The sequence below is a fragment of the Erinaceus europaeus genome, chromosome 3 (genome assembly GCF_950295315.1).
Source record: "Erinaceus europaeus chromosome 3, mEriEur2.1, whole genome shotgun sequence".
In the NCBI taxonomy this organism is placed as follows: Eukaryota; Metazoa; Chordata; class Mammalia; order Eulipotyphla; family Erinaceidae; genus Erinaceus; species Erinaceus europaeus.
Window position 1 is genome coordinate 6,852,213 of NC_080164.1, and position 23,728 is coordinate 6,875,940.

General features: G+C 41.2%; 1 protein-coding gene across 2 annotated transcripts in view; it reads right to left on the reverse strand.

The window, feature by feature from the left end:
• Positions 1–22,342, reverse strand: part of SMC6 (structural maintenance of chromosomes 6) — a 55,927-nt gene extending 33,585 nt beyond the window's left edge. For both annotated transcript variants that reach the window (XM_060186587.1, XM_060186585.1), the window contains exons 1-12: positions 22,212–22,342; positions 20,335–20,452; positions 18,529–18,634; positions 13,182–13,318; positions 11,995–12,056; positions 8,839–8,919; positions 7,681–7,782; positions 5,064–5,183; positions 4,865–4,963; positions 2,195–2,341; positions 1,519–1,604; positions 278–442 (exon numbers count right to left, since the gene is read on the reverse strand). In XM_060186587.1, coding sequence (XP_060042570.1) covers positions 278–442; positions 1,519–1,604; positions 2,195–2,341; positions 4,865–4,963; positions 5,064–5,183; positions 7,681–7,782; positions 8,839–8,919; positions 11,995–12,056; positions 13,182–13,318; positions 18,529–18,634; positions 20,335–20,452; positions 22,212–22,337 — 1,349 coding nt within the window. In that variant the 5' untranslated portion in view covers positions 22,338–22,342. The remainder of the gene's footprint in view (positions 1–277; positions 443–1,518; positions 1,605–2,194; positions 2,342–4,864; positions 4,964–5,063; positions 5,184–7,680; positions 7,783–8,838; positions 8,920–11,994; positions 12,057–13,181; positions 13,319–18,528; positions 18,635–20,334; positions 20,453–22,211) is intronic.
• Positions 22,343–23,728: the final 1,386 nt, after the last annotated feature.

The window sequence follows — 23,728 nt, forward strand, 5'->3', positions numbered from 1 at the left end:
TTCACAGGCGGTGAAGCAGGTCTGCAGGTGTCTGTCTTTCTCTCCTCCTCTCTGCCTTCCCCTCCTCTCTCCATGTCTCTCTGTCCTATCCAACAACGACAACAATAATAATAATTACAACAATAAAACAACAAGGGCAACAAAAGGGAATAAATAAATAAAATAAATATTTAAAAAAAAAAGCAGAGAAGAAACATGTCTTCTCTCTTCATTAAGAAGCAAACCCATATGGCTTCCAAGTGATTGCGAATACCATCGCGAGGCTCTTGAGACTTACATAATTCTGGAGTGCTCTTCTTTGTCCTTCTCTATGGCTTGCTGAAACTGCTCGATATCTTGAAGGGAAGTACTGTCTTGGTCCTGTAATGTCTTTACTTTCTCTTTTAACCAAGCTATTTTTTTTTGCCTTTCCAACCGCTCAGGTTCCAAAGATTGATCAGTACTAGTAGTAAAAACGTACAGTGGAAAACATTAGATGAAAAACCTAACATTTAAAAAAACAAAGCAATGACTAGTGAAAGATAAAGAGTCTGATCCACCTAACAGCAGAAGCCAGAACTCCCACCTTCTGCATCCTAAAAAGAATTTTGGGGGAGAAATGACAGGGGGAAGGTGACCAGAGGGCTCTGAACCCCAATTCCATTAGGACCCAGAGAGAGGCAAGAAAAAAAGGAAGGATATCTAAAAGTAGTAATAGGTATAGGTGTGACTTAGAAAGCAAGAAAAGGGGAGGGGGCTGGGTGGTAGCACAGAGGGTTAAACACAGCAGGTTAAGTGCGCACGGCACAAAGTGCAAGGACTGATGTAAGGATCCCCGTTTGAGCCCCCGGCTTCCCACCTTACAGGGGAGTCGCTTCACAGGCGGTGAAGCAGGTCTGCAGGTATCTGTCTTTCTCTCCCTCTCTCTGTCTTCCCCCTCCTCTCTCCATTTCTCTCTGTCCTATCCAACAACAACAACAACAACAATAACTACAACAATAAAACAGCAAGGGCAACAAAAGGGAATAAATAAATAAAATAAATATTAAAAAAAAGAGGTGGCGTATGTGGTTAAGAGCACACAGTACAGTGTACAAGGACCCAAGTTCAAGCCCTTGGTCCCCACCTGCAGGGGAAAGCTTCACAAGTGGTGAAGCAGGGCTGCAGGTGTCTCCCCCCGCCCCAATTTCTCCATCTCTACCCAATAATAAATAAATAAGTGAAAAAGGGAAAGAAGGCAGGACCATAGAGAAAAACGGGGAAATATATATAAATACAGATAGATATATACATAATTGTTGGCCCGTATCTGTGAGCTTGGGAGTACTGTAGTTTCCAATGGAGGGAATAGGGTCACAGAGCTCTGGTGGTGAGAACGGTTACAGGTTATCTCATAATTTTGTAAATCAATATTAAATTGCTAATAAAAATAAGCAATGTGGAAACATTAGAAATAATACACAAAATGTATGTTCCATCTCACTATTATTTGATATGAAAATGAGGCCATCTTTGAACACTGCAAAGCGACGGTCCTACCTTTTCAGTTCCTCAATTCTTTTGCAAAGCTGCTCATCATCTTTCCTTAAAGCTCTATATTCATTTAGGGAACGATTATATACAACCTGACAATATAGCAGACACATTTCAGTAAAATGCAAATGCAAAGCATCTCATCATTCTGTCAAATCTTCAAACCAGAGACTAAATATATGCAAACAGATGTTTAAAATACAGTATGCAAGTGGACACAAGAAATCATCATATTTATTTATTTGCTTGTTTGTTTGTTTGTTTAAATACAGCCACCAGAATGACTGCTGGGGTTTGGCGTGTGCACGATGAAGCCACTACTCCCAATGCCCATGCTCCCGGCATCCCCTTTCCTTGCCTTGTATCTGACAGGACAGAGAAAAACTGACAGGGGTAGGAGAGCAAGGGAACGATCAGGAGAGACATCTGCAGCAATGCTTCACCACTTGTGAAGCGCCCCCACCTGCAGGTGTGGGGAGGGGGGTTTATTTAACCCGGGTACCTGAGCATGGAGACCTGTGTCCTAAAGCAGGTGTGTGACCAACTGACCCCCAGATCGTTACATTATTAAAAAATCAGGAGGTGACCAATTTCTACTGGGTCAGAGTCCCCCAGAACAAAGGAACAATGCCTCTATTCGCCACGTAGCTTTCCCCATATTCCAGGCTGGGAAGCCTCTCACCTCGGCCTCATTATAGGCCTTCTTTTTGTTGGCCAGGTCTAATTTCAGTGCCATGCATTCTGGTGCTTGTGCATTGGTCTCTTGACTAATATGCTCTAGTTTGTCTTGAATATCCTTGTATTTCTTTTCTGCTTCGTTAAGTCTGACCTTAAAGAAAATAACAATATTGTTAGAGTGTAGTTTATTGTTCGTTAGTGACAGGATAACTATATATATACATATATATATATATTGATGGTTCACATTTCCCAAATATGTAACTTAACTACATTTGACATAAGCCAAGGAAATAAGATTATATAAAGTATTTAAGGGGCTGAGGAGACAGCATAGTGGTTATGCAAAGACTTCCGTGTCTTAGGGTCCAGAGCCCCAGTTTTATCTCCACCACCACGAAAAGTAAAAGCTGAGCAGTGCTCTAGAATCATAAGTAAACTTGAAAATAAAGGAAAATGATAGCTGCTTTGTTCTTTTTCTAGCTTGATTTTCAAGACATCAAAGATAATATTCTTTTTTTAATTTATATTTATTTATTTTCCCTTTTGTTGACCTTGTTGTTTTGTATTGTTGTAGTTAGTATTGTTGCTATTGATGTCCTCATTGTTGGGTAGGACAGAGAAAAATGGAGAGAGGAGGGGAAAACAGAGAGGGGGAGAGAAAAATAAAGACACCCGCAGACCTGCTTCACTGTCTGTGAAGCGACTCCACTGCAGGTGGGGAGCCAGGGGCTCAAACCGGGATCCTTATGCTGGTCCTTGCACTTTGTGCCACCTACGCGTAACCTGCTGTGCTACTTACCAACCAAATTCCAAAGATAATATTCTTATACTACAACCAAACATGGGAGCTAAAAACTCCTGGAGTCAAGTAGTGAAAACACCAAGTGCTATGTACGTAAGTCATACTAGGGGTTCTTATAAAGGGAGAAAAGGCTAGACATTCCCCCTTGGCACGGGAATATGGGAAACCCACAGGGGTGACTGTCTACCCTGATAAACAGACTAAAAACAGTGAGCTGTCATTTATCTCCACTGAAGAGGCAATGGTCTGTAACATCCTGTAAGTTTCACGCATACACTTCCTAAAGTCAACAACTAGCTATCACATTGTGGACTCCACTGAAAATCTAAGCAAGTCCGTCAATCACAATACACTTTTCTCCTTTTGCCCAACCTGAATGTAAATTTTAACTGGATGAGACAGATGGTACATACACTACAGCTTTAGAAAGGTGTTAAAAAGGAAGAGGCATTATAGAGTGAATCGTCTCCCATATGGTAAAAACAATAACCACTAGATCCACCAAGAGGAAATCACTGCTTTTCTTTACCACTCAACTAACCAGTGTCTAGCTACTACTGGGCGGAAGTGGAAGACTCTGGTGCCTTCTTAAAATGTTCAGTAGTGATTTTAGGTTGAAATTCCACCTTAACAGACCTAACAATTTATACCACGTGTCCTACCTGTGTGCAATCCTCCGCGCCATAAAAATCACTTCTCTGCAAGCTGTGACAGCGATCTCGGGGCACTGGGTTTGCTTCTCAATTCTTATCAGTTTCTCTTAGCTTTAATGCCAGTCAAGTCGACTAGTATCCTAGCACGTCTTCAGTCCTCAGTCTTTGTCATGACTCTCCTCCTTACTAAGCTAACAGTCAGAAAGCTTTCATGGTGCAGCATCTCAGTGACAGAGAATCACTGCCCACAAACATGTATGTGTTGAGGGTCTCCGTCCACAGCATAGAGCAGCTGCTCACATCCACCTTCTCCCTGCTCACAGGGAGCTACAGTAACCTTTCAGCTGAGGTTTAGACTGACTTCGCCTGAATAATAAGAATAGTCAGGCTTGTAAGATGTAGGGAGGTTGTGGGGATGTGGTGGAGCCTGGCAAGGCTTGACCTGAGAGGTGAGTCCCCCCTGGTAAGTCTTTCTCTCTACGGAGGGGTTGAGCAAAAAGGGGAGATACATGAACCTCAAAAGGGAGGGGTTGAGCAAAAAGGGGAGACACATGAACCTCAAAAGGTTGGCGGCCATGTAAGTCTTCCCTCCCCCACAAAAACATCCTGCATCTTCCCTCCGGAGCCCAGCATTCCTTAAAAAACATTAAGCCTGCTCCACCCTACATTCCCTGATACTATGGCCAGTCCATTTATTATCTACATATCAGTCTTCTGCTTTGTCTTACAAATGACTAAACATCTCCTTCCTAATTCCCTGCAGGGTATTGCTAATCCTGCCAGTTGAGCCCCTAGCAACAGTTGCTGGGGAGGTCCATACCATTCCCAGCCCTCTTTTGCCTTTCTCCACCCCTTTCCTAACTATGTATGGTATTGTTAAGCCACTTCCGTTTCTGTCTTGTTTTCTCGGTGTTCCACCCTGGGGGGGAGCGGGCAGGCAGACCGAGAGGCTAATGCCGGCCATTGCGGTTGCCGTCACGTGGCTTAACCAGGTGTGCTACCACCCAAATCTGGGGCGCTCAAATGAATAAAGATTTGTATTGCTTTGCCACCATGAGCTTAGTCCCTGGGTCATCTCTCTCTCTCTCTCTGTCTGTCTCTGTCTCTTGACACTAGCCTGACAAGTCGACACTGCTACTTTCATGTGCAGTCAACATTTGGGTCTCAGCTACGTGCTGACCAGACTTACAGCGTCTGTATAACAAGCTGCCATTACCTGCTGTTCTTCTGTTTTCCTCTCGAGCCGAGCAGCACGATCTTCTCCGATCTTGATATTGTCTCTGATGGCATTCAACTGTTTCTCAATTTCATTGACCTAAGAAAAATGAGTGGACAGATCATATGACTCATCGTGAGCAAATGTATTCCTCAGGGTAACAAATACATGTAAATAAGTAATGAGGCAAAGTGATTACCACTGCCCAAGCCATTTCATGTTTCAGATATTCTAAATTAGTCTTCATTGTGCTTAGACCAGCAATACTCTGAAAGCGTTCTTCTTTCTCCAAACACTGGCGCTTCAGTTCAGTAAGTCGCTTAAAAAAAAAAAGAACATGTTTCTTACTAACATTGAAAAGATTTTTTTTTTTTACTGGTATATTTCTCTTAAGATATTGTCTAGACAAGTACTAGAATGATTTTTTAAAAAATGTGAACATAAAAGTATTTTTGGTTCTTTGGTATAGTGACCAAGTGTAATAATTCTGCTAATTTCTGCACTTGAAAAGTAACCAAATGCTCTTAAGATGAACAAAAGTGTAGGAAGAGAAGTTTCCATAAAGAACACAAGTTCAGATATACCCCACAATTCAGTTATCTATTTCATTCCCATCGGAGGTGTTTAAAGCCCCTCAAAATCTATGTGCTCAAGATAGAATCCAATGCGTCCTGGAGCCCCACTTCCCCAGAGCCCCGCACCACTAGGGAAAGAGAGAGGCAGGCTGGGAGTATGGATCAACCTGTCAACACCCATGTTCAGCGGGGAAGCAAATACAGAAGCCAGACCTTCCACCTTCTGCATCCCACAATGACCCTGGGTCCATACTCCCAGTGGGTTAAAGAACAGGAAAGCTATCAGGGGAGGGGATGGGATACGGAGTTTTGGTGGTGGGAATTGTGTGGAGCTGTACCCCTCTTATCCTATGGTCTTGTCAGTGTTTCCTTTTTATAAATAAAAATTATATATATATATATATATATATATATATATATATATATATATATATATTCATTATCTCTTCCTTTTAATCCGAGAGCTGCTTGGCTCTGGCTTATGGTGAAGCCTTAGGTATGGCAAGTCTGTGTGCTATCACTATAGCCCTTCATTATCTTTCTTTTTCTTCAAACACTTCTCAAACCTTTCATTGATGAGAAAGAGGGGAAGAAAGAAAGCTAGGAAGACAGAGAAACCAGAACACTGCCTGGCCATAGGTGACTGCAGAGACTTGTCAACCAGTGTTGAACACTGAAAGTGCTGTACACAGCCTCGGCCAGGAAGGTGAAGACAGAGAGGGAGGAGGAGACAGCCCTGCTTCTCACTGCTCCTGTAGCCGCACTCCCACGTGGGGACCAGGAGCCTGAGCCTGGGTCTCTGTGCATGGCAGGATGTATGTTCGTGTGGATGCGCCACTGCCTGGCCCCCAGACCCAATCTCAAACATACACTCCTCAAAACTTTTGAAGTAGAAGAGTCAGAGAAACATCAACACATTTGAACTGAGTCAATTATAAAGTTTGGGCCAATTTGATTTCAAAACAAGGTAAGAAGTAACTAGAAAATATATTTTTAAATATTTTACATAATTTATGAGAAAGAGGAGAGAAAGAACCAGACATCACTCTGGTACATGTGTTACCGGGGATTGAACTCACAACGTCATGCTTGAGTGTCCAGTGCTTCATCCACTGTGACACCTCTTGGAACACAAATATATATATTTACCAGAGCACTGGCATACAATTATTAGGGGAATTAGTACAGTAAGGACAGGGAGAGAGAGCACCAAGTGGAACAGGGACTGCACATGGTATACTGCATCAAAGTAATGAGTCTGGGGAGGGAGGACAGGAAGAAAACTCTGGGAGCCTATTATATAATGAAATTGTATGTATATGTCAATGACTGCACTGTAAAGCATTAACCCCGTCAATGAAAATAAACAAACAAATAAAAAGAAGCTGGAACAGGATGGCAGAGGACCTAGTGGGGGTTGTATTGCTATGTGGAAAACTGGGAAATGTCACGCATGTACAAACTATTGTATTTACTGTCAAGTGTAAGCCCTCCCACCCCCAAATAAAGAAATCAAAAGAAGAACTGAAAATCCCAAAGAGCTGTATAAAACAAGTAACAAAGAAAGATATGAACGCATGCAAACATTGGTGGGGTTTAAATCAATTGGAAACATATTTTTCTCTCTTCCTTTCTCATTAATCAATACATCTTGGAGGGAAATATTGGCCTTTAAACTACTTTGGCCTTTAAATATTGGCCTTTAAATTGGGAATTGTTTATATCTGATAGAACCAGCTAGACACATGATAGAACCATGTGTCAGGGTGTAAATGTGTAACACACTCCCTATCTTCTATAAGCTAACGAAGAAGTTGAAATGTGCACATAACCAATTTTACAGAAACAAAACAGTTTTGTACAACATAGTACCACATATACACAAAGTCATGAAAACCACTTTATTATACCAGGGATAGGGAACTTAATTTTTTTTTTTTTTTCCTACCAAGGGCTATTTGGTTACTTAAAACATCATTCAGAGGCTGTAGAGAATCATTAACTTAAATTAGCACTTATTGTAGCTCTGAGTAAAGCTCTGGTCTCAGTGGCCAGGCCAGACTACATGCTTTCACACGCTGCACATGGCTCGCAGGCCTGCGGTGGCATGCAATTCTACTATGTTACTTTGTAAGAACTAAAAGAATGACTGATATATATATATAATATCAGTCATATATATATATATATATATATATATATATATATATATATATATATATATACTGAGTATTTACAAACCTCTTCTCCTTGACTTATCTGCTCTTTTGTTCTTTCTTTCGTTTCCATAATGTATGAATAATCTTCCTTCATTTGTTCAAGTTGGGTTGCTTTCATGAAGAACTATATCAACAGGGAAAAAAAAAAAACAGCAGTTCGTAAACTTCCAATTATAAAAAAAAGGCAAAAGAATTTTGTTTCTGAAATCATACAGATCAAAACACAAACTTAAGTTGTACACATAAAAACAAAAGAACCCGTTAATCTACACATCTGTAAAACCGGTTTAAAAAAAATCACGAGAGCAAACACCTTTTGGTGTGATAAATCTTTTTGAAAGCTCATTTTCACTTCTCTTCCTATTCTTTAGGCAAATATGAAAGTGTTCAAATCCTTGATCTAAGTACATCTTATAATACTTTTCGAATATGAGCCACAGTAATACCACTGCAGTTTACATAACAACCTTTTTATGATGGAAGCACTGGAGGCCCCAGGTTCAACCCTGGGGCTACCACATAGCCAGAGCCCAAGCAGTTAAAAAAAACAAAACAAAACAAAAACTTAAGACCCTCTCTGACCCATCGTGGATGGAGCTAGAAGAAATTACGTTAAGTGAGATAAGTCAGAAAGACAAAGATGAGTATGGGATGACCCCACACATAAATAGAAGCTGAGAAAGAACAGAAAGGGAAACTTAAAGAATTTGGCTGAGTTTGGAGCAGGGCACTAAAGTAAAAATCTCCAAGTGGAGGGTGAGAGTAGATGTTCGGCTTCACTGGGGGCATGAACACAGACCTTTGGTGGCGGGGTGGGGACTTAGGATAGGCTAGGAAATACCAAACCCATTAAAAAAAATTAGAGTTAAGTTTCAATAGCAGTTAAATATGTTAGCTTCTTAGAGATTTCAATAAAAGTTTAAAAGTACTGTTTTAAGTATGGCAAACTCTTCCTTTATACTTCCTTAAAGATTAATTTTAAAAATAACAATTTAATCTCTATCAGAAATAAAAGCCTGGGAAAAAGCAACAATTCATCAAGAAAAATATACTTTCCTTTGAACAATATAAAATATCTCTACAATATTACTTGAATACTCGATATTTATTCTGGAAGCAAAAGTTGTGCTTGGTACATATACTTAGTGCATTAACATTTTCCTTTTCAGTTAATACTTACTTTGTATTTGTCTCCCTCATTTTTAGACTGCAAGAACTGTTTGCTCATTTCTTGTGTTAAAACAGAAACTGGGTTATCCACCTGGAACAAACAATAAAAGGGTACTTATTAAAATTTTACCCTAACGCCTTAAAGACAAATGAGCTAAAATAAATACCACAATCTATGGTGCCATCAAGCAGTCTAAATACTAGTCAAAAAGTTAGAAATTTTTAATGTAACGAAAAATGCTTTAATATTCCATGATACTAAAATAAAGTCAAAATTAAATAGTCTGTCATTGCAGGGGAGCACAAGCACAAGAACTCTCTAAATAAAGTGCTTTTACTACTGAATAGATTAACTTCCCATTCTCTTCACTTGCTGCAAGAAGTATCTCTGGTTAAAAGTTGCAAAGACAATCAGCATGGGAGTCAGCTGATGTGGTTAACCTTCCTCTGGTGGCCTGCGGAGTTTGCTAACTACTCAACTAAATAAAAAAAAAGCCAGCCCAGATATTTCTAATCTGAACTATGATGACAAATACTGTTTTATGTTTCTAGAGTTTCCACTTGTTGTTATTTCTTTACAAAACTATTGTCTAAACAAGTAAAAATACTGAAGTCATTTCTTCTGGAGGGCCAGTCATTTCAAACAGGCCACTGCCTGAATCAAATTGCCCTGGGTTATGTAGTTAAAGTAACAAGAGCAGCTCAAAGGGCAGCTGGGGAATGTTAAGAACTGTGTGACTCATTTCAAAGGAGTCAGGGTCATTTGCTCATTTCTTTCTTTCTTGTCGCTAACAAATGAATTTATGTTAGAAAATAAAGCAGTGGACCCTTTGGAATATATCTAAAATAAAATAGACCTACAAGTTTTTTTCCAAAACGGAGACTCCAAATCTTCATCTGCAATATGCTTGCCTTTAGGTTCGTGATTGGTCAACAATTTGTTCTGCTTTCTATCTTAACTCGTTTTCAGCTACCAGGTTCCAGATGCTACCATGATGCCAACTGCACTTCCCTGGGCAGATGACCTCACCATGTGTCCTGGAGCCTCACTTCCCCAGATCCCTGCCCCACTAGGGAAAGAGAGAGGCAGGCTGGGAGTATGGATCCACCTGCCAACACGCATGTTCAGCGGGGAAGCAATGACAGAAGCCAGACCTTCCACTTTCTGCATCCCACAATGACCCTGGGTCCATACTCCCAGAGGGATAAAGAATAGGAAAGCTGTCAGGGGAGGGAATTGGATATGGAGCTCTGGTGGTGGGCATTGTGTGGAATTGTACCCCTCTTGTCCTATGGCCTTGTTGATATTTCCATTTTAGAAATAAAAAAAAAAAAGGCTCACAACTATAATGTAGAGAATATCAGCACATGCAAAGCTGCTGCTTCTTTCACCCTCTGTGAAGCAGTGCCTCACTTTGTTACTACACCACAGGTAAAAGCCAAGTAGACTTTTGGATCTTCTCTTCAAAGACAATAAAACTACATTTGTTTAGTCCTTAAAACTCTTACACATCACCTGTTTCTTATCATATAAGCAGACTAGACTGGCCTATTTTTATCAGGTCTATAGTACATCTTTCAATTTCACACACATCTTGACTTATTAAAAACATTTTACTCCCAACTCTAGATTTAGCTTCATCCAAATTTACATTCTTGTCTATATACCCTTTTGATTCGTTTCTGCAATGGGCTCCCTAGTCCCGTCAGAAATCCAACAACTCTGGAGCTTTCCTTACTGAGACCCTAGAGCGCACACAACAGCAACAGGAAGGGAAGGGGGGGCGTGGAGGCAAGCCCCATCCCGCACTTCAGGACATTAAACACTCCGCTCTCTTCTTGGTTACTACTGACCAGCACTGTCCAATGGCAAGAGAATGCATAAAATGCAAGAAAAAAAAAAGGCTAAAATCAATTCTAATAGTATTTCTGTCTCTGCTCCCCCCCACACACAAGAGAAAAAAAAAAAAAGGCCACGGGGATCCCAGTGGATCCATCATGCTGGCATTGAGCCCCAATGGTAACTGTGGTGGCAGTCAAGAAAACAAACAAACAAAAAAGTATGTTTTACATTCTCAAAGGAAGTGGGAACTTAAGAGAAACAGGCCTTATGCAACTTTTCACATAATAAAAAATGCCTAACACAGCCACATACAGAAGCAACTCCAAACAGCAGCGGTGACGTCCCTACTCAGCACTCAAGTGCCTCTGAAGAAACACCCCGTGGAGACTCCACACAGGGCAGCTACGAAGTGCAACAGCCCGTCCAGTTTCTCTGCAACTCCTTGAGTCCAGAAACTGTACCGTTAGGCTTTCTGAGCTTAACAAACGGTCCTCCGCGCTACTCTCAAATATATTTGGGGTATCTGCTTTCCTCAAAGTTTCAGTATTTTTTCTAAATACAAATTTTCAAACTCTGTGCTGTCTGATATATTAAGCTGCTAGTTTAAGAAACATTTTTCTCTCAGTCTCACCCTTTAGTGTTCAAGAGCCAGACAGGTGCACCTAATGTTTCTTCCACTGGACAACGTTTATCAAGGGAGTTTTAATGAATGGTTTTTCTCTGAACCCAAGAGGGAATAAGACTCAAACTCCTTTTTCCTTGACAACTAGCTTGGTGTTCTTAATCCCAGAATAAGGCAGGGTGGCAAGATGAACGAAGTGTTATACCAGCTCAGGAGTGACTGGATCTGAATTCAGGCCTTACCAATAATCACACCAAGATGCCAGTAAATTCCTATTTTCAACTATGCAGTAAAAATAAAAAAAAAGCAAGTCTTATCTCCTATAAACATGATCTATAATTCCAAAATATACAGAGAAATGCTTGATCACTGTAAGAGAAATTTCCTTTGTACAAAGGTTCAGTAACTGAGCTTAGGGAACTATGCTGCTCTTCTAACCAGGACAGGGAGTAAGCGCAACAGCCTCTGTTAACATAAATTTTAGTGGTGTAGTCGAGATGTCCTTGACTGCTCTCGCAAAACTAAGGTGTTAACACTGTGGACTGAAGATTCCTGTTGAATGCTCTCTAAGGAACCTCCTATGTTCTTCTTGTGGTCAAATTATTCACAGGTCATTAGAATTTTTGCTCTGTCACAAAGGAGACCACACAGACAAGGAGCTCATCACAGTAATTATTCGGAAACACAAATTTAGCGATTACCTGTATGTTAAAATGATCAAGAATTGCAACCAGCTCTTCTTTCTTAGTAGAAACCACACTGCCTGGTTATGGAAAAAAAAAAAATGACCACATTATTTTTAGGGCAATAATACGAGAAAAAGGAGCCAACTACTTATAAGTAAATACGGTTGCTTTTCATCATTTACCAAGAAAGGGACCCTGGAATGTGCACATATATATGAGTGAACAGAGATGATGCACAGCTCATGAAAAGTACAAAAAAAAGGGGTAAAAAAAAAAGTGAGAAAAAAGCTAAATCCAGAGTTGGGAATAAAATGTTTTTAATAAGTCAAGCTGTGTGTGAAATTGAGATATATAGTACAGACCTGATAAAAATACAGACACAGCGAGAGTACTTCTCAGACAAGTTCTTGCACCCCCCCCTTCTAGTAACTCTAAACACTCACCTCTTCTTCCTTTATTTTCCCCAACTTTTTGCTGACAATCTGACAGGAACTATAGGGGCTGGAGGGGAAAAAAGGGCATAGCCAGAGTCCAGCAGACGGAAGCTCTGCTAACCACGGCTTCACTGCAGACGGTCTTGTGTTGAACAACTAGATGCGGGGCTCAGGAAGCAGCACAGGGTTCCACTCAACAGATTTCTTTGTATGTTATTTTTTTAATATTTATTTATTTTCCCTGTTGTTGCCCTTGCTGTTTATTATTATTGTTGTTATTGATGTCGTCATTGTTGGATAGGACAGAGAGAAATGGAGAGAGGAGGGCAAGACAGAGAGGGGAGAGAGAAAGACAGACACCTGCAGACCTGCTTCACCACCTGTGAAGCGACTCCCCTGCAGGTGGGGAGCCGGGGGCTCGAACCGGGATCTTTACACCAGTCCTTGCACTTTGCGCCACGTGCGCTTAACCCACTGCGCTACCGCCCAGCTCCCTCAACAGATTTCTATTCCTGGGCACCAGAGGCCCCAGGTTTAACCGCTATCAGCACCGTAAGACAGGGCTGAGCAACAATTGCTCTTGAGGCAAACAAAGACAAAACCTTCAACTACGTGTAGTGTATGTTTGCACAATCATACATGCAACTCATCAGTTCAAAGAGATCACCTGGAAGTAGAGAACAATGTCCCTTCAGGGAACAGCCACGCAATCGCTTAATTGGATATTTACTGCTATTTCTATGAAGTGAAGACAAGAGCCAGACAAACCGGATTCACTTTTCAGCTTGTAAGAACGACTCCCGTCCATGCTGATGTGCTGCTGCACGACTATGGAGTCACCGTACACGTTTGCCCGGTAGGCGTCGTCTCCTCGGTTCCTTAAGGTGATGGAGATATCTGCCGAGCTGAAGCAACAAGCTTGATTACATCACACTCACAGGCGGTGCGGTAACAGAGGCTAAAACCTCCAAGAAGCTTAGCCAGTTCTCCTCAGCAGCCGCCAGCTGACAAAGCACTTACTATACAGGAGAATGCTAGAGATAATAATCAAGCAGAAAACAAAGCTGCGAGTTAAGAGAAGCTTAAAAATACTGACTACTCTATCCACATAAGAAATACCACTTTGGTCCAAAAAGCATTTAAAATGTAGCTGCTATCAAGGCTGCAAGCAGTGTGTAATTAGCAATAGACTATCTGGGTGCTCCAGTATGGTGAGAAGCATCGTGCTGACAGCAGGACTCTAAGAGTGATAAAACCTTATGGCCACAGACTAACATTTTTTTTCTGAGAGGACTATAATCAAAGTGAGAAACTTTAAGTTTTCAATCACCTAGTGATAAAAATGAAGTAATATGACCTACAACCTTAAAGTATTACGGATATTACAGAAGAATTATTTTTAAGGGTTTAAATCGAGTTTATTTTTCTACTCTATTATTAGAGAAAGACTTAGTGGAAAAACACACAAATGTTAATGGAAGATATTCATGAGTATATACTTATAAGCTTTCCTTGGATATAAAAAGACAGTATTTTTCTCTAGTTAAAATGAATGTTTGCTAAAATAGAAAATTCCTTTAATGCAAAATTCCTTTAATTAGTACACTTAAATAAAATTAACGGAACAAATCTGTTTTCATGAATTTGTAACCATACCCCTGAAATTGTTCCCATTTGCAGGAGGAAATGGAGAAAAGATTCAAGCTGAACAACACTGTAAACTGATACTATAATAAAAATCCCCAAGGCTGGGGAAATAGCATAATGGTTCTGCAAAAGACTTTCATGCCTGAGGCGCTGAGGTCCCAAGTTTAATCTCCAGCACTACTGCCAGAGCTGAGCAGTGCTCTGACATCTTTTTCTTTCTGCATTTCTTATTAAGGTAAACAAAACATTCAATAAAAATACCTAGGTGTCTGTTCAATCTCCACATCTCCTGCCACTCTGCAAGTGACTTATCAGCAGTGTCGAAACTTGTCAGTCCTCCAGAGAGTAATCTAAGCATAGAAAACGGACACTGGCCTAGTTGAGGTGCTTAAATATCCAAGTTCAAGCGCTCGCTCCCCACCTCCAAGGGGAAAGCTTCACAAGCGGTGAAACAATGCCACAGGTGTCTCTTTCTCCCTCCTTTCTCTCAATTAAAAGAGAAAGAGAGAGAGAGATATGATGCCGAGACCAATTCTCCTTTTTAGAAATTAATATGTGTAAAAGACAGCAAAATCCAAATAAGGTCTATGGTCTAATACTGTACTAAAGATAACTGCAAGCTTTGGTAAAGGTTTTAAATTATTTCAAAGATGCAGATAGTTACGGGAAACTGGATCAAAAGTATAAAGAGCAGGTGGCACGAAGCGCAAGGACCGGCGGAAGGATCCCGGTTTGAGGCCCCGGCTCCCCACCTGCAGGGGAGTCCCTTCACAGGTGGTGAAGCAGGTCTGCAGGTGTCTGTCTTTCTCTCCCCCTCTCTGTCTTCCCTTCCTCTCTCCATTTCTCTCTGTCCTATCCAACAAGAACGACAACAATAATAACTACAACAATAAAACAACAAGGGCAACAAAAGGGAATAAATACATATTTTTAAAAAAGTATAAAGAAGACTATTCTTGTACAACATTTCTGTAAGCGTAAAATCATTTTAAAATGAAGGTTCTTAAACTCAAAGGGGGGTTAGAGTGTCATATGGAAAACTGAGAAACGTTACACATATTCCAAATACTGTACTATACTGCCGACTGTAAACCATTAACCGCCCCCTGCCCACCCCGATAAGGGGGTGGGGACACCTCAAAGTAAGACAGAACCAAGTCCAGAGACGATGATTCACTAGACTCCAGCTCTGAGGTCCCTGGGACTGCAGAAGCAGACCTGGGGCACAGCATGGAGCGGGGGAAAGTCTGCAGGGGCTACAGAGAAGCAGAACCACACAGATGAGCTGCAAGGAAACTCCCTATGCAGGCTTGACAGACAGACCCTGGGAGATACTGGCAGGGAGTCAAAAGCACAAGAATACTCCTTCATGGACCGCAAGACAGCAAGACTTAAATACTTACACACAAAGGCAGTAAGGAGCACTTAGCTAATGACTAAGAGCTCACCGCTCGAGAGAGAGAGAGAGAGAGAGACATTCACACACCTTAAACAATGTAAGGCGTGCGTGTGCATGTGTGTGGGGGCGGAAATAGAAATATAATCAGACAAGGAGGGAGGGGAGGGTGACGGAGAGGGTATACTGAAATGCTGGCAACAAGGATGTAAGGAAGATGGAAATGAGAGCGGACACAGCTGTACAAAGATATAGGAGACATAGGAAAGAAAGAGCCAGAGCCAGAGATACTGAGTTCGGAGACCCAAATGCATGTCCTGCTCCCAAGACACACATTCCTGTACCTTTATAACAAGGCTCCCTTTTCCAAAGTTACCGAGTGTGTTCGTGTGTGTAGTTTAATAAGGTTGACAGATGTGTTTATTTAAGACAGATGTGTCCCTGAAAAGTTACAATTAAAGGTTTTTTGTTTTGTTTTCTTTAAAGCTCAGGTCGATTCTAACAGCCATTCAAGGCTGAAAATCATTAACTACAGTGGATTAGAGGGTTGCCACCTGGTCTATAATGGGAAGTAAAATTTATTTTACCCCATCAGCTAATCTGATTACCACATCTGAAGTGAATATATCTCATGGAGACATTCAAAGCATCAGCTGACTACATATATTTGCTTTCCAAATTATCAAACAAGCCTCTTCCCCCGCCCCTTCAGAACAAGTTTCTAACAGGTGCACCCTTCACCTCTCCAGGTCGCTTTTTCTTCTCTCCTGCTGGCAGAGACGGAGCACCATGTGGAGCAGCTGCTGCTGTCACAGCACTTCTGATGATGTGCTGGGGGGGGGGGGGGGGTCAAGGCTGGAATGCAGCACTGGAGGCACTGGCCTGACCTGCCTGGCTCGGGCCCTCACAAGCCTCTGGGCTAGCAAACCTCTAGTCTACTCCCTTTGTTCTGCTGCTCCTTGCACTGGGAGCCTACAGTAGGAACTTCATGGCACTGTTATCCGGTTGCTGTATGAAGTTAATAAAGTAGAAAAGCAGAACGGCCTTCTAACAGTTGCTCAAGTCATCTGCGCTAGGAGACAGGGATGACTAGGGGGAAAACTAACTGCTGCTTCTTCACCGTAGTGGCACGGCAGACGGAACGCCCAGCGTCTGCGCTGGGGGGACAGGAAGGCTCAACGAGCTAATTCTATAAAGATCCTGATGACAGAATCACGGTCACTAAAACCAGAAATTTACAGCGACTAAATGCTTTCTATAAGGAAGAGGAACAGCCATTGTAAAAGCTGTTTTTAGCCACCTTCTCAGGCATGGCCAGCTGAAAGGGAGCAAAGCTCAGGTTAAACCTTTTAAGTGTCAGTAACTCCCACTTCAAAGGATATTATGGCTTGAGACTCCTCTGTGCAGGAGGGTGCTATGCTGACACCAGGGGGGAGTCACACAGCACCAGGGGGAGCTCTGGCACTGTGCCGTCTTCCTCTCTGAATGGAAGAGTCGGTCTGGAAACGGTGAAGCTGTGCCTGCATGAGCGACTCACTCCAAGATAAAAAGCAGGCTGAAGGTGGTGCCGTGGCATCTCAAGCATGAGGTCCCAAGTTTGATCCTTGCTATCCCATATGCTGTAGTGATGCTGATTCTGCCTCACTCTCTCCTCTCTCCATCTTTAATAAATAAAAAATAAATCTCTAAGTAAAATGACAGGTGTTCCCATCTATGGACAGCTGTGTCCTCAAGAGTTGATAATTTGCATAAAGTAGCCACCTTTATTCAGTTTTTACAAAAAAAAAAAAAAATACTCCAAGGATGAGTTTGAAAGGAAGCTTCAGCTTCGGTTCATATATTCCTCAAATGTGTGTGTGTGTGTGTGTGTGTGTGTGTGTGTGTGTGTGTGTGTGTGTGTGTGTGTGTGTTGGGGGGGGTGCAGGCAAGAAAACTGAGACATAAGAAATTCAGTGGCAGATAAAATATAATTTCTTTCTGAAGCATCTGTTTGAAAAATCGGGTCACTGCGTGGTTAGAAAAACTAGGCAGTTGATTTCAGTAGACAACTAAGAAATGTGTAACCATGTAAAATGAACTGAAACATTCTTGAGACCAATGTAAAAGCAATAAAATAACTACTTTTTGAAGTCAGACATAACTTTGTTTAGAGACTGTGGGAGAGAAGACCTTACTAGGCTGGGCTCAAATAAGATAAAGAGGGAAAACATTCTGGGGGACTGTTACCAAGTAGCTCTTTTCAAGGCCACAGGACACAAAAGGGACTTTCTGTGCATCCTTGCCTCTCTTCTCAGTCTCCCTGGTACCCTAGAGCTCAGGGTTAAGATTCCAAAAGATTTTGAGAAGACTTCTAAGGCTTTATAGCATATGACACGTCTTCCTTCTCCAGTAAGTCAACTTGGAACCCTCACTGAGAGTCAAAATTCTCAAGGATTCTGAGGAAAACAACCTGATTCCTATCCCATAACCACAACCATTTTTTTTCCCTAGTGTAAACAGAAAGCCAACAAAGGTAAGAGAACCATGTACCAAGGGTCTAGATGCATCACAAATACACTGACCATAGCCCGCAAATCAAACTCAAGTCATAGGGATAATGGGGTCTAAAATCAGGATGCATTAAAGAAAAGTCTTAGAAAGCTAAAGGCAGAAATTTTGTCCAGGGACACAACAATGGCTCATCACTGACTCTTACTTGCGCTTTTATCATACCATCTTGGACTTGTGATAGCTGGGCTTTGAGTCCCCAGCCAAGAAGACTCCAATGTTTACATTTCTTTGAAAACAGAAGTACACAGCTCTATCACTGCTTGCTCTTCCAGAGAGAGATTTAAGTATGTAAGTGAGCAGACACAAGGCAATAATTTAAACATGCTTTCTGTCTGGAGAGGATAGCAGGCAACAGTGGGTCATACTGGCAACAGGAGCAAAAGAAAACAAAGTTCAAATACTTCTGTCTGTTTCATTCCTATGCAATCAATTCTTCTTCTATGTCTTCAGGGACGGAGAATCGAAAGTAGTGGCTTCTTCCTAAAGCTGAGAAATAAATATATGTAGCTAATAAAGACTTACTTCTGTCCATCTTTCACAAAACCTTTTAAGGAAGATCCTCTATTTGTAGCGATTGCTTTGCCACCAAGACCAACGATCAGAGCTGTGAGGACCGCACTCTTTCCACCTAAATGAGCAGGTAGAGAAATCATCTTCATTAGAGAGAGAGAGAAAAGAAAAGGCTGACTCAAACAATTGCACATAAAGACTTGTGAATGAAAATTTAATTCATCTGAATCAGAAAATAAGTTCTTGCAACTGTTGTAATTTTCTTTCAGTGTCCACGTTGTATGTAGAGAAAGTTGTATCACAAAATACTTAGCTGCTGATTAATTTAAAAAAAAAAGTGTATTTAAGGAACCGATTTTTTAATTTTTTGCCACTGACAAAAAAGTAGAAAGACTGCATAGTAACATTCCAAGCTCAAACTCTCATTATACTGTTTTGACCCACTGAACTTATCCTTTTACTTACACACACAAACTTAATCCATTTAATTTGTATTACAGCCTAGTCTCAGAAGTTAAGAACTGAGTTTTTGCCACCTCTGAACGCAAACCCCATGGGTCAGGAAAGGTGTTTTATTCACTATCTCCTATGCCAAGCTGGTGCTCACGTATTTGTCGAATATCACAGGCTGATACTCTGAACTGTGTGACAAGTATCCAGACACAGCGGCCCCTTTCTAACCTGTATGATCAAGCCATTCAATCAAATCACATCAACCCCTCTTGCACCATAAACCGGTCAGTCCAATTTCCTGGAATAAGCCTTCTGAGACACCGTTATATACCCTTTTTTTTTCTTCATTTCTTTATCGGGGAATTAATGTTTTACATTCGACAGATAGCCTTTATCCTCATTACTGAATTCACTTGTCTTGTTTTTCTTCTTTTTAACTTTAATAAAGCCACCTGTCTTGAAAGGTTAAAAAAAAAAAGTGGGAGGTGGGAGGTGGGAGGGAGGGAGGGAGAGATCTAACCACTAATCTCTCTTTGGTTTTACTGTTTCATGTAACTTCCCTGAAAAACATTTTCCTCTTGACTGTATGACAGCAGTGAAAACAAAACACACCTAAGGTGGCTGAAGTTACACACCCAGTTTCACATGAGTTCTTGGCAGGCTACCATTTCCTATTTTGACTTGACTATCAGAAGTCAAGCTTCAACACCTATGATTTCTCTTTTAATACATTCTCCACAGTGAGTCTTAGCAAGTTTTTTTTTTTAATCCTAATTGTGTCATTCCTTTACTCTAAAACGTTAATTGGTTCCTCAATGACATCTGAGTAAAACCTCCAAATGCCCCCATGACATCGGAGACCCTCCAACGTGATTCTTGAGAGCGAGCTTCTGCCATGTATGGTGTAAGGCCACAGAGGCTGCTCAGCACCCCGCCAGACACACCCACTCTACCCGCCACCCTCTGTGGAGGGAGGAGTCTTCTGCCCAGAACATCAGTTCCTTCCCCAGCACTTTCACTGGTTACAACAATGAGAATCAGTCTGCCTCATTTCATAGCCCTTTAACCGAGGTAAAGATTACCACAGAGGAGAGTTTATCTATTCTTCTACGCTATGGATTCCTGGGCAAAATAAATTCAAATCAATAAGCGAAAAAATGTCTATCCCTATAACACAAAGAATGAAAATAGAGTTGATTCATTTTCTTAAAGTCTAGACTGACAGCCAGTACTGAAATTATTCACAACCACCAGCTATAAATCTAAAACCTCAGATTCATCTACCCTAACAATCATCTATTTCAAAAGTTAATGCGTGCTAAACTCAAAGTACTGCTCACTGTCAGTACCACTCAAAATACTTACTTCCATTGTTGCCTACAACAAAGTTGACGTTTGAACCAAATTTAAAGGGGCCAAGCATTGAATGACACATGAAGTTTTTCAGTTGAATACTCTCAATTATTCCAACTTCGGCTGCCGTCTATTAGTAGAGGGAGAAAGGAGGGAAACAAACAGTTAAATCTGTCTAGTTCACTTACTCTTCATCATACATATGTTTGCTAGAAGATCATCAATGTTATCAATGAAAAGTTTTAGAAAGTGACATCAAATTCAAAGAGTAAGATAAACTTAGACAAAAGCCTTGTGAATTCCCCACTCATGCTAGTTATTTTGTGCATCACATAATTCTTTCCTATTCTAACACATTTTATTGAGCCAGAGTTGGCTTATTAAAGTAAATCTTCAGATGTGAGCACTGTAAAGCTATAGACTAAAACTCTACATCATGATCACCACCAGAAGTCTAGCTTCACTCCACACCTGACCCATCTCACCTACCCACCCGCAGCTCCCTCCCCCCTACTTCCTACACCTTAAGAGCTGGTTTTTTTTGTTTTCCTTTATGTGATCCTTTAACTTTTTTTATATTCCCCATATATATATATCTCCCAGTTCCTAAAGATTTGCACCTCCCTCTCCAACTATCTCTAAATCTTCTATTTTACAATTATGTCTCTTACCCACTTGTGCATTTATATTTATAGAAAGTATGAAGGCCTCACCTGCAGGGGAGTCGCTTCACAGGCGGTGAAGCAGGTCTGCAGGTGTCTGTCTTTCTCTCCCCCTCTCTGTCTTCCTTTCCTCTCTCCATTTCTCTGTCCTAACCAACAACAACGACAACAATAACAACAACAAAAAAAGGGCAACAAAAGGGAATAAATAAATTTTTAAAAAAGAAAGTATGAAGGCTAACATTGATAGTCCTTTTGACTTTTTTGCTAAGTGCTCCAACATGACTTGTGAAAAAAAGACTCTCTTCTACTGAATTAACTGTCTTGTACCTTTGTCAAAAATTAATTTCTCGTGATTTCTGTGGGTCTGTCTGTAGGTTCTCTGTTATGTACCATTGATCCCTCCCTCAAAATCAACAGCATACACTTGACTACTGTAATTATACAATGCCTTGAAATTGGACACACTGAGTCCTGAAACTACTGTGTTTTGGGTCCCTTTATAAAACAGTTTACTCTTCCAATCTAAGAACAAGGAAGGTTCTTCCACTTGTGTGTCCTTCTCTATTTCTGTCCAGCAACGTCCTATAATTTCCGTTGTAAAGGTCCCTCACCTCCTTCGTGAGACGCACCCCACGGTATTATATCTCTTGGGGTTCGATTGTAAATGGGATCGAGTCTTTCCCTGACCCCTTGTTTGTATACAGAAATGCCACAGATGTATATGTGCTCATTTTGTATCCTGCCACTCTACTGAGTTCATTAACTATTTCCAGTAGTTTTTTGGTGGTCTTTGGAGTTTTCTAGGTACAGCACCATGTCCTCAGCGAATCGTGACAGTCTCATTTCTTCTTTTCTAACCTGTATGCCTCTGACATCTTTTCCTTGTTTGACTGCAGTGGCAAGGACCTTGACAACTGTGCTCAGCAACAGTGGAAATGGCCCTCCCCCCTTTTTTAAAAGAGATTCTTTTTTAATACTGGTTAATTTGTATCTTCTTTTTCTCTGTCAGCTCCACTAGAGACTTGTCTTACTAACTTTGTCAGAGAAGTATCGCTTACTGCATCATTATTTTCTCCACTGTTTCCTTCCTGACAAAATCAATGTCAAAATTAGCCAGGCCTTTTGTTCTTTCTGATCACTTGGCCATCTCTGAATCGGAGTCATAACACAGGTGTGAGAAACGCGTAAGCGAAACAGGTAGTTTTATGATTCTGTCAGACTTACCAGAGCCGAGGTACCGTTGGTGAAAGACACTGCACACTCGTCATCATCAAGATCCTCCAACTCTTCTAGTCTTGGTCTTTTGGCGTTTTCAGGAGAAAAGAAATCATCTTCCTTTCTTTTGGCCATCAGGTCTGAGCAAACATTAAAGTGACAACGGTATATATGAGTCAAGTGTGCCGTCCACGTGACTGCTCTAGCACATTAGACTTAAGTCAAAATTCAGGTTGTACGTCCATTTATTTGTAAAAATATCCTATGCTTGGATCAAGGGTTCAGATAATGGTGGCAGCGCCATAAGGGTGGAAAGACACGAAGACAGTGTGCTCTAGCATCTCCAGAAAGGAATGATACCCAACTGTCAGTCTGACTGTAGTTCAGTGAGATCTGAGTCAGACTTCTGACCTCCAGAATTATGAAAGTAAAGTTGACTTAAAAAAAAAAAGTCACAGTCAACAATTTGTTCTGCATTATATCTTGACTCTTTTTCAGCCACCAGGTTCCAGATGCTACCATGATGTCAACCGGACTTCCCTGAGCAGATGACCCCACCAATGTGTCCTGGAGTCCCACCTCCCCAGAGATCTGCCCCACTAGGGAAAGAGAGAGGCAGACTGGGAGTATGGATCCACCTGTCAACACCCATGTTCAGCGGGGAAGCAATTACAGAAGCCAGACCTTCCACCTTCTGCAACCCAATAATTATCCTGGGCCCATACTCCCAGAGGAATAAATAATAAGGAAGCTATCAGGGGAGGGAAGGGGACGGGATATGGATCTCTGGGGGTGGGGTGGGCAATGTGTGGAAATGTACCCCTCTTATTCTGTAGTCTTGTTAATGTTTTCCATTTAAAAAAATTTTTAAAAAATCATGGGGGGCAGTTTTGCACTAGGTAAAGGTCACATGTTATAATGTGTGAAGACCTGGGTTCAAGTCCCTGTCCCCACCTGTGGGGCGAGAGGGGGAAGAAGGCGGGGAGCTTCAGGTATCTCTCCAGCTCCCCTGCTCCATTTCTCTCTGGAACAGTTTCAAATAAAAGAACAGCCAGTTGGATGTGCTACAGTAGTTGACTTTAATCCAGCTACTCATAGCACAGACTTAATTGATATGCACCTACCTAAATGTGTTAATTCCTAAGCACATAAAAGTCATGATTTTATCCGTGAAAGAAGTTTCTAATTTCCTAATCTATTAATAGAGCATGCCTTCTGATTTATTGTAGAGCAACCATCTGGCTTAACAAGTTTCAAAACAGTAGTGAACTGCATGGAAATTTTCATTTTTTAATTGTTGCCCTGTAATAGTGTATTTTGAAGCACTGCTACCTAGTACACTAGTTTCCCCTATCTAGTCTGCAGAGAGATCGTCCACATTGGTGATATTTTTACCAACATATGAAATGTATTCTAAAAAGACATATGTAATTAAAGCCACACAAGGCTTTCTTTTTTTTAAAAAAAAAGGTCTATTGCTGAGAAAGGGTAAGAGAGTGGAAGCAGAGCAGCGCTTATGATGGTGT